At 36.5% G+C, this 12159-nt stretch overlaps 1 protein-coding gene across 1 annotated transcript in view; it reads left to right on the top strand.

Annotated features, from left to right (window-relative positions):
* Positions 1-4480: 4480 nt before the first annotated feature.
* LOC148517796 (microfibril-associated glycoprotein 4-like) overlaps positions 4481-12159 on the top strand; it is a 67329-nt gene continuing 59650 nt past the window's right edge. Inside the window, exon 1 of the mRNA XM_088478173.1 lies at positions 4481-4549. Coding sequence (XP_088334299.1) covers positions 4481-4549 — 69 coding nt within the window. The remainder of the gene's footprint in view (positions 4550-12159) is intronic.

Here is a 12159-nt window from a genome sequence, read left to right on the forward strand (position 1 = left end):
CACAATGCAGAATGTGCGTTGCGGGTATGTGTCGTGTACAACGCAACTATGAGTTGTGTGTTTGTGTATATATTTTATATTCGTTAATGTGCATTGTGCATCTGTATATTGAAATAGCAAATGTGTATATGTGTGTATGTGTTTACGCATAAAAGCATCAATGTGTATGCATGTGGGTACACAATGCGATCGTCTATGTGTATGCATATATACAAGTGTGTGCAAGTGTGTGTCCGTGTATGTGTGTGGTGGAGATTCAATTGTGCACATTGGATTGCGCCGATGCAGAGTAGCGTCCAATTCACTCTTCATCAGACCTTAGACGATGAGATTGTCAGATAATTTGCAAGCGATCATAACCAATTATTTGACTTTGACATATTAAAAACAATCTTCTCTCTTTTATCAGTGACTTGGCAAGGACACTCCGGATTCACATGTGGTGTATAAATAGTTGACCCCTTGCTGACGCGTTTCTCTTTGAACCTGGAGCTTTTTCAAGACAGGGGTACTCAGTTCCAGAGTCTCCTTATAAAGGGAATCTATTGATTAATTAGCCACAGTGGTTTCAGATAAGTACATTACTATTCACATTTGTAGGGATTATGTTGCAGAGACATATGTGTGATCATGTTGCAGAAGCATATAGACAGTTACATTATGTTAGTTAATATGCTGCTCTGCATGACAATCCTACCCCCAGATTTCAGATACAGTTGAAACATCTGTTAGCCACAGTGGTTTCAGATATTTAATCACATTACTATTCACCATTGTGTGTTCCTTTTCACTTGTGAATCCCTAGTAATAAAAGTTACCATAGAGAAGCCTTGTTTGTAACAGTATTATAACTCAAAATGTTTTATACAGAAATAAAACAAATCTATATTAGTTCTAAAAGGAATTCAAGGTGTTATTTTGTTTCATATGTTATATCTATAAAAAGGAATAATATTTCAATATACTCTTTCTATGCCACACATTTTGTATTATATACTTCTGTATCCCCAATATATACTATTGGAATATTACTTTAAGCAATAGTAAATATCAGTCCTGAACAAATAATTTGTCATATCTGGACTGAAATTACACATCCATAAATATATAGATCACATATGCATTAAATAGATTATTCTCATATTAGACATATAGAAAAATATATATAAAGAAGAGAGCGCTGAAACAGCTGATTAAATTTTAATATGAATTTAATAAATCCCCTTTGATTAAATATAATTAAAAAATTTCCAGAAACCAGATAAAATTGGCAATGTTATAACCAATTAAGCAAAGACTTTAAGCAGTAAAATATATACCAGATGAAAAAAATATAAATTAAAACATGAAAACAACAACATTAATCAGACTTGGATAACATAAAACAATTGATGCACATAATAAAAGCATATAATATTGTCCGTAAATGTTACATTTATCAAAAGACTCAGCAGATTCTGTGTTTATGGATACAAATGTAGCAATTAAGTACTTCCAATCCAGATTGATGAACAATCTTTCTCTTCAACTGATGGAATTTATCTGGTTTATGGAAATGTTTTAATTATATTTAATCAAAGGGGATTTATTATTAAATTCATATTAAAATTTAATCAGCTGTTTCAGCGCTCTCTTCTTTATATATATTTTTCTATGTGTCAGATTAGGAGATTGTGAGTAGATCTCCCTCATAGAGAGCTGCAGTTTCAGCATAATTGTTTAATTAAGAAGATCAGCGCCAGGTGCATTTTCCTTTTTTGCATTCTCATATTAGACATTGTTATTTTTATTATTAGATTCTTTGTAAAGGATCTCCTTAAGTTGCATCTTAATAACCACATGGTGTTTATCTAAATCACAGAAAACAAAACTTTGAAAACAACGATCTTAATATTGGTAACAAATCTGAAAAAGAATAATTGGATTAGATTGCAACCTTCCCTCTTAATCCCTAGTCAGTCCCCCATCCTCCAAATGACCAGACTTTATAATGCTTAGCTTCCCAGAATGACCGGAAGCAGAGCTTACTAGTACTTTGGAGCTTTTGTCTGAAACCAGCATCTTGTTTGAGTCAGATAGTATCCCAATCGCTCTGAAAACCTAATCTGAAATTGGGGAATGTTCTCACCCTCCATAGGATATGAACTAGCGGTGCCCAATGACATCTATAAACAAAATAGTGCATGTGGGAACCCATGTTGCCTGCAGCGATGGACATCTACTTGCTAGCACCAGAACTCTGCACCCACTGCTCAGTATTTTAGTCCAGATCTCTAATCTAGGCAGGTAAAATCTAAGGCTATATTGAGACCTTTAGGATGCAATGTGTCCAACTTAAAAATCCAGGATGATTCATCCAGTCAAAGATGTTTGAATCTGTCCCCCCTATTAGTGCTTACAATTTGGTCAACAATTGTTCATTTTAAGTCTGCGGGGTTACCACTGTGGAACTGGGAAAAGGTCTCAATATAGCCTTAGAGTTTACCTGCCTAGATTAGAGATCTGGACTAATGGTGCCCATACACGGCTCAATGCTGTCACCGCTGGCAATCGTGCGGTCCCCGCTGACCACAAGATATGCCGGCTACCCCCTCCTCCATCTGAATGGGTTCGTACATCGCATCCCAGATCAGATGAACCTGCGGGAAGATCTGGGGATGCGATATACGATCCCGCAGCACGATATCAGGTACGATATCATGCCCATACACGACATGGTTTAGCACCTACTGTATATTGTGCCAAACCATCAGATCGGCACGTATATCATGCTGTGTATGGCCAGCATAAGATGCTGAGCAGTGGGTGCGGAGTTCTGGTGCTTGCAAGTAGATGTCAGTCGCTGCAGGCGACATGGGTTCCCACATGCACTATTTTGTTTATAGATGTCATCGGGCACAGCTAGTTCATATCCGATGGAGGGTGAGAACATTCCCCAATTTCAGATTAGGTTTTCAGAGCGATTGGGATACTATCTGACTCAACCAAGATATTGGTTTTAGACAAAAACTCCAAAGTACTAGTAAGCTCTGCTTCCGGTCATTCTGGGAAGCTAAGCATTATAAAGTCCGGTCATTTAGAGAATGGGAGACTGACTAGGGATTAAGAGGGAAGGTTACAAATCTAATCCAATTATTATTTTTCAGATTTGTTACCAATATTAAGATAGTTTTTTTCAAAGTTTTTTGTTTTCTGTGATTTAGATAAACACCATGTGGTTATTAAGATGTAACTTAAGGAGATCCTTTACAAATAATCTAATAAAAATAACAATGTCTAATATGAGAATAATGTTCTATTTAATGCATATGTGATCTATATATTTATGGATGTGTATTTTTAGTCCAGATATGACAATTTATTTGCACAGGACTGATATTTACTATTGCTTAAAGTAATATTCCATTAGTATATATTATTGGGGATACAGAAACATAATACAAAATGTGTGGCATAGAGTCTATTGAAATATTATTCCTTTCTATATATCTAACATATGAAATAGAACAACACCTTGTATTCCTTTTAGAACTAATATATATTTTTTATTTCTGTATAAAACATTTTAGATATAATATATTGTTGCAAACAAGGCTTCTCTAGGGTAATTTTTATTACTAGAAATTCAGAAGTGAAAAGGAACACACAAATGTGAATAGTAATGTGATTAATTATCTGAAATCACTGTGGCTAATTAAGCAATAAAGATTCCCTTTGTAATGAAACATTAGAACTGACCACCCCTTTCTTGCAAAAGCTCCAGGTAAGGAGCGAAATGCGTTGATGAATCCAAGGTTTACTTTCAAAGTCAGAAGTTTGTTTTTAATACAAGGACACTCAATGCCTGTGCAGGGAAAGTTCTAATGGAGAGGTGGACCCGGTAACCAAGCTTTTATTCACATTGCAACAGTTCTGATTACACTGATGCCTCAGTTTCCTACACTGCCGGTGGACCTGTACCAGGCGGAGGACCTTTACCAGGCATGAGTAGGGAGTGTGTGCTAACAGATCAGCTCGGGTCACCAAGTGCAGTATGCACCTGGCTGAATAGTGTATTAGTGTGATATGTGTTAATATTAAACATTTATTATATTTATATAATTTCACACCAGTAGCGCAGTCCACTACATATAGTATATTTGTAAGCTTTTTTCTGTTTTGGAGTCAGCTGGTACTGACCCATTGGTCTTGCAGCAACACAGGTGGTCAAACCAAGCACAAGGAAAGTAGTAGTTAGGTACTAACATACTATACTTAGGTTCAAATGGTTAACACAAATGGTCGACACAAAAATTGTCGACTTTTTGTCAACATTTCTAAGGTTAGGGGTTAGGTTTAGGCACATGGGAGAGAGTTAGGGTAAGGCTGCCAGAGGGGATTGTTAGGATTATTCAACAACAGCTGGAGAATCACAGATATCTGACACCTGATCTAAGAATAATTGGAAAAGTAAAACAAATATTTATTCTCCAGTTAGATGATGTGGATATGCTGCACCATCCTCGTCCTGTTCCTGTTTCTGGAGAGGGGTCACCAAGCTGAGAACATGGTGCCAGAAAACATTACAAGTAAGTGATGTTATACTAACTGCGCACTGTGGTAACCCTGACTTTGTCACTGGGCACCATGGTCACCCTGACTTGGGCACCCTGGTCACCCTGACTTGGTCACTGGTCACCCTGACTTGGTCACTGGTCACCCTGACTTGGTCACTGGTCACCCTGGTCGAATTATTATGAAATAATTGTTGGGCACTGCAGAGTGTTGCTAATCAGAAGCAGCTGTTTAAATAGTAGATAGTCAAGCTCCTAAATAGGACAATATATACCAATGGATAACAACACTAATAAGTCAGAGTATAGAATGTAATATTAAAAATCAAATTCAATAAAATTGAACCATAAAAACCATACAAATTGGTAATGACAATCATAAAAGTCTTATTGGACCCACGACTTTACCCCAATGATAAAACACTACCTTGCGACCAGAAGTAGACTGAAAACAAGGCTTGGAATACAAATACAGACATATACCCATCTCCACCTGCAGTATAGTGAATTAAAACTGCCAGTCACGTGTTATAGATACATCCAATGGTGTACTTGGGAGTCAGAAACATGGAAGTATACATGTGATAAATAAACTACATACAGTAAGTGTTTCTTCTACAAGACCCTATATTTTATATGCTGTTTGCCTCCTTAATGTAATGATATGAAAATGTATATTAATTTGATGTAATATTGATTGTAATTAATAAATGAATGTTAGTTAGTTGTGAGTAATTATTATCTAATGAACAACCATATATAAAGGACCTTTTAGATCATGCCAGACACTTTTGAAAAAGCTGCTTGATAGCAACGAAACGCGTCAGTGATTGGACCCAGACCCCCTCAACTTTTCTAAGGACAAAGCCTCTGTACATGACTATCCAAGCATCCATATTTGGTGACTACCAGCATAGGACTTTTCTGGACTGTGAACTAGGATCCCATTTACTTGCACTGGACTTTGCTGTGGACCACAGCTAATTTGAAGGATCTCTTTTCAACTGTTCTACAGAGCCGGTAAACAAGCAATTGTGGCTGGATTACAGTCCCATAAGGACATGTATATGTCACTGATGGCCTTGGATAGAGATAGACAGACAGATAGATTTACACATGGGGTAAAGTCGTGGGTCCAATAAGACTTTTATGATTGTCATTACCAATTTATATGTTATATATGGTTTTTATGGTTCAATTTTATTTTATTAAGTTTGATTTTTAATATTACATTATACATATATACTCTTACTTATTAGCGCTGTTATCCATTGGAATGCCCTAGTAACACTGACTGTCACTGGGCACCCTGGTAACACTGACTTTGTCACTAGGGATCCCAGGTCACACTGACTGTGATTTATTTACTAAGCCCTGGATGGAGATAAAGTGGACAGAAGTACCAACCAGCTCCTAATTATCATTTTTCAAACACAGCCTGTGACATGGCAGTTAGGAGCTGATTGGCTGGTCGTTTATCTCCATTCACTGTATCTCCATCCTAGGCTTAGAAAATAAACCCCTTTGTCACTGGTCATCCTGGTAACACTGACTTTGTGACTGGGAACACTGGTGAACTGGGGATACTAACTTTGTTACTGGACACCTGGGTAACACTGACTAAGTTCCAAATTAAAATAAAAGGGGAAAGAAACACTGCACTAGCTGTTATTACATTAATTGACCCCAATTCTATATACACAAACAGAAATGTTATTATTGAATGGGGTTGCTGCTGAGGACAATACACATATATGTATACATGGTCCTAAAGGAGAAGGAGGAGAAGAAAAGTCCTATGGTGGTACATAAGAAGAAAACATCAACCATAAAATATAACTTATTATTTTTCTTATTAAAACCTTGTTTAGTGATATATTTAAAAAAAATGCATACATTTGAGAATAGTGAAAAAATAAAGTGGGAAAAGTGGTGTAATAAAATTACACTGACTCACTATATACTGCTATCTTGTAATAAATTATATATAATTTTACAAGTATTGGTAATTATCATTCATTATACCATGTGTGCGATTTTAATAAACCGAATGGGAGTATATAATTATATAGGAGAAGGAAGAGGAAAAAAAAGACTTTGTTGGAGGCACTCTTAAAGTAGTATAGATAAAAACTTAACTTTTATTTTATAAGATTTTAGAATATAAGTGGGGAAAAGGTTATTTTTCATCCTCCAATAATATTTAAATACAGCCAATAATTAAGAGCAAATATAGAAATCAATATAGTTCACTGCCAATTTTTGTTAATATAGGCAAAAGGCGATTATTTTAAATGGTTAGATTCAACACATTATATTTATCTATTATTGACAATTCAAAAAATATCCCTTGTTATTGACAAAAAAACATACCAAAGAAACCATCCTTCTAATTTTGAAAATAATATTAGATAAACATATCTACATAGATTCTAGTATACTTGATGGAGTATTTTGTCAGATGGTTTATCCTGCATATATCTTGTTGTAGGAGATATCATTGTATCCATTTTGTACCAATATACTGTAACATGTTGCAGTGCAGTTGCTATCAGAGAGACAATTCGTGTCAATGGGGCAGATGTACGAAGCTCTGGAAAGTGATAAAGTGCAGAGTGATAAACGACCAGCCAATCAACTCTCAACTCTCATTTTTTAAACACAGTCTGTAACATGACAGTTGGGAGATGATTGGCTGGTCGTTTATCACTCTGCACTTTATCACTTTCCAGAGCTTCATACATCTGCCCCAATATGTTGCAATGCAGCAGCTTAAGAGCTGGCAGAGAGACAATTGTTATTAATGTAGCCAAAAAAACAAATCCCTTTTTTTTCACTCAGTGGATAGAACACAGTCCAGCTGAAAAAAATATATAGCATGAAATTAATCAGCAGTAGAGATATATTTTAGTCTCCAAAACTGGTAATGCAGAGTGCATTGTAGTAACCACATTTATTAGGTATATACTAATTGCTCATGGTGGAGCCTCGCCCTGCTGAGTGAGCAGGAGGGTCAATATTTTTTACTCTTAATAAATGCGCTGTAGAGAATACACATTAAGCATAATTGACACAGATTTGGGTTAACAGAGATTTTTCTCACTGCATGGAACACACCATTTAAACCTTCAGTAGGTTGACAGAATCATCGTTTCACCTAGAGGGCTTGTTCACATCATGACAAATGAAGTATTGCCAGCCAGAGCTCCTCCTTTATAGGGGGGTCAATTTCAGTAGTTAATTCAATTAATTAGATTTCATGTGCCATCGTTAGCCTCGTTTATGGCTAGTCTGGAGAAAGTTTTTCAAACACACTTTATCTGGGACATGAAAAAAACATTAAAGAGCTGGCATATTGTATATTATAGTCACTAAGCGCTATCCAAACATTTAATATCTCACATGTATGTATCAGAGAGGTAGTTCCAATTTTTAGATCAGTGTCTCACAGTATTAACCCAGTGTAAGCCATTTCTACCATCATCCCAAAGAGCTATGTGCATTTATTGAGTGGCTTAAATCAGAGTACATGGAGAACTCAAACAGTTGCAATTAGCATCTCTGTTTGCTTAATGTCTGCTAAGTGCATGTAGGCTTAATGCAAGCTATTTCTACTGTCAGCACAAAAAGCTATGTGCATTAATTAAGTGGCTTGAATCAAGATGCATGAAGAACTCAAATAGTTGCAAGTAGCATCTCAGTTTGCTTTATATCGGCTAAGTGCATGTCGGCTAAGTGCATGTCAGCTAGATATACAGTATAATTATAGCAAGGTAGATAGGCAGAAATTTGTTTAGCCCAGTATTAGGTAAAAATTAGTGTTACATAGAAATACACTGTATTACTATGGTGCTGTCAGAATATTCACCCTAGAGGTGCCCTGAGAAAAAATAAATACATATAGTGGTGTGTTTTATATCAATATATTAATCATTCATATACCAAGCGTCCACTTCAACACCAGATGCTGACCCGGCTCCGGTGTGAACGGCGCCGTCTCGGGAATATCCTGGGTTGGTACCGGCTAAATTCCAGGTCTGATCCGGATTGGGACCCTGTTCCAACTCTGGGTCAGACCCGGAATTTAGGTGTAAAAGTGGTAATACTGTCATAAGGAATTATCCTTTCCAAGGCTCATTACTACACGCTTCATGCAGCTCAGGGCTTATCATATACCTTAGAGCTCCCATTAATAGTAAATCGAATAGCAGTATTGCAATTAATGCACAAGTATCAGCAATTCTGTTGTCTTAAGATCCTCAGAGTAAGTGTTAACACTGGTCATGTCTCTTGGGATTAGGTGTTGTATGCGTCCGTCCGCATGTAGCTCCTATGTATATCTGAAAATGTATTACTTACTTCTGATAAGGAACAAAGGATAGAATTGTACTCATATATGCCTGTTTGTCAACATGGATCCCTGAAATATATTGATAGTCACCATACACTTATCATAGGTATATAAATATTGTTGATACCCTAATTCAAAGGCATTATCACCGGTTCATAAGATCTTGCACATATGACTTAAATACTGGAAGTTCTAATATCAGGTATGAGGTACAATCATTCCTTAATCACACAGAGCCCGTAACTGAGCTTAGCTTGTGGGGTCCCCACACACTGTAATTACTTCCACAGCGTTCAGAGTATTTAGTTCAGAGGCTCTGGGGCCCATTTATCATTGATCGCTTTTGCAATGCGATCAGAGCATGCCAGTAACGCCCCTGACTGCATTGCAGAAAGTGATCTCGTCGGCCGGATTTATCATCCAGGACATGCAGGGACACACACTCCGATAGGAACCAGTCCCTGCGATGTCTCCGGAGAATGGCCAGCCACTACAGGGGGTGGTGCACATACGCAGTCCTGTGGACTGCACATGTATATCTGCCATAGCCAGGGAGGGTTCTGACAGATCCCTCCGCCAGCTAATTATGCGTGGTGTAGCCCATAGGCTACAGTGGCTAACACCATGTTCAGATGGCGGAGGCTGCCGGGGCCAATATCTGGAATGCATCACATTCCAGATATTGGTACATTTGGCAGCATCACTTCTCCCATAGAAACCTATGGGGGAGGTGGCCGTGGCAATGGAGGGATCCTTATGCAGTCCCTCCTTAATACATCCAGGGGTTACGTAGTATTTGAGGCAAACCCCCCCAAAACATTTGTTTTCGGGGATTTTACCTCAAATATATTTTGATAAATGGACCCCTCTGTCTCTTGTGTAGTCCAGCACCTATGCATGGGGACTAACTAAATGACAGAGTGTATCTGAAGTGTGCTGTAGCCGCATCTTAAGTAAGTAATTGCTTCTGCTGTTCACATTGATATCACAATCACATAACACATATGTACATTAGAGCAGTAGTAGTGGTCAGAGTGTTATTCAGTGAACGTATGCGTCACACTTCATTTTTTCAAGGCTAACCAGAGTGTGTCGTCCATCTAGTTTAAATGTATTTTTGATATCCAATCATCGCAGTATTCTCAGAGAGGTGGTGTAACCTACCAATAGGAATTCATCCACTATTAAGAGTAATATTTCTGACGTGAAAAACATGATAATAACATACATCCTTTTAATAAAAAATAATTATATAATACACATCAAATTGTGAATAATTGATAGTAATAATATTAATAAGACAGTGCTATTACTGTGCATAAAATATATAAGAATGACTATAATCAGTCCTATGGATATAAAATAATATCATGGTGGTAAACAAAATTAATAAATACAAGATCTCAATGGATCATAACTATATGTGATAATTAAACGTGACTCCAGTCCATAATGATACTATTGAAATCTCAACTCACTCAGCCATAGGAATCCCAAAACACATAATCAAATAGCTTATGTGTAGGAAAATTATCAATTCCTGGCCTTACCTATAACCATTTACCTAAATGATTATCCTAATAGTGTATCTATCAGGAATTAGATTCATACAATTTTCATGTCTGAATCTATTACTAAGCTAAATAGATTCAACAGAAAAAAAAATCAAAAATGAGATAAATGTGGTATTATCTATATCTTTAATTGTTCACTTCCCAAGTGAAAATTGTACCGGATGGACTTGGATCAGTACTAAAATGTATATATTACTCAATCTCTAAACTTCAACAACTTAATATTCCCTTCCACTGCTACTTCATGCCTTGTGCTGTTATTGTCATATTGCAAACAATAATTTGTATTAAGTTCCCTATGACTATAGTTGGAAAAAGTCATCACAAACTAAAACCATTAAACTTAAGTCTTACGTCATAAAGACAGTAAAGAGCATGAAAGTAGGATTTGACCACATTCATGAGGAAACTGTTATTCATATAAATATATATATATGTATATATATATATATATATATATATATATATATACATATATACACAGTATAAATGGAGGGACGTGTGATGGGAAATCCTAATTTATAAAAAAAGAGGTGAGTAACTGTTGTTCTCATTCAGCCCCTTTGGGGATAAGCAGTTCATAAGAAAAAACATCCTTGTCTCTGCCTTTAACAGTTCTTTGTCTGCATAACCACCTCAAATTCCCATTTGGATATGTTGCATTCCAAAAGTTTTCAATCCTGTGGGGCATCCCTCAGGATAATGTAAAAAGTGACTCGCCACAGGTGTCAAGATCTTAAATCTTGCTACATATTTTCTAGCATTCCAGATACTATTCACATGTTGCAGTATCCTCACTTTCATGGGTCTGATTGTTTTGCCCACATATATCTTGCCACATGGGCATTCCAATTGATATATTACACCCATGTTAGTACAACAGATGTAGCTGATAATGGATTGCTTCTTACCAAACTTTTCAGGAAAGTGTTCTCTCGGAACCATATACTTGCACGCTTTACAGTGTCCGCAACTCAATAATCCTTTTTTCATAAATCTTGTTTTTTTCAGTGTGTCAAGAGGACTTTTGTCCAAAATATCATTTGAATTTCTGGCTTTTCTCCAACTAGATATTTCTCAGGTCTGTATCTGTTTGGAGGAGTCCCCAATGTTTCTGTAGGATATTATTGATTTGTTGCCAGTTCCAATTAATTGTGCCAACAAATCTGACTGGTTCCTTAATTTTTTGTTGCTGTTTCTTCTTTGGAATTAGTTATGAATCTCTTGGGTATGTCTTCACGTTATTTACTGCAGATTTTATCATGTTTCTACTATATCCTCTCTTTATTAAACATTCACACAATTGCCATTCCCGTACCATGTAAGTGTCCCTATATTAGCAGTTTTATAATTTATATAATAATTACCCTTTAGGGATCCCTTTTGATAGTTGCTGGCAGGTGGGAACTTGTGGAGTGTGGAATACTGTTGGTGACAGTCTTCTTCCAGAAAATATTAAGTTGTGATTCATCCATTATCCACAATAATAACAGTTAGATCCAAGACGTTGATTTGTTGTTTGCTCATTTCACCTGTGAGCCTCAAGTTGAGATAATTGTTGTTTAAAATGGATATGAATTAATCCATGAATTATATGTCTCCTTCCCAAAGGATAGGGACGTCATCTATATATTTAAGGAATAGTAGAATGTGTACAGTATATATTTCATGGTCTTCACTA

This window comes from Taudactylus pleione, unplaced genomic scaffold, assembly GCF_031769625.1.
Source record: "Taudactylus pleione unplaced genomic scaffold, aTauple2 ptg000209l, whole genome shotgun sequence".
NCBI lineage: Eukaryota > Metazoa > Chordata > Amphibia > Anura > Myobatrachidae > Taudactylus > Taudactylus pleione.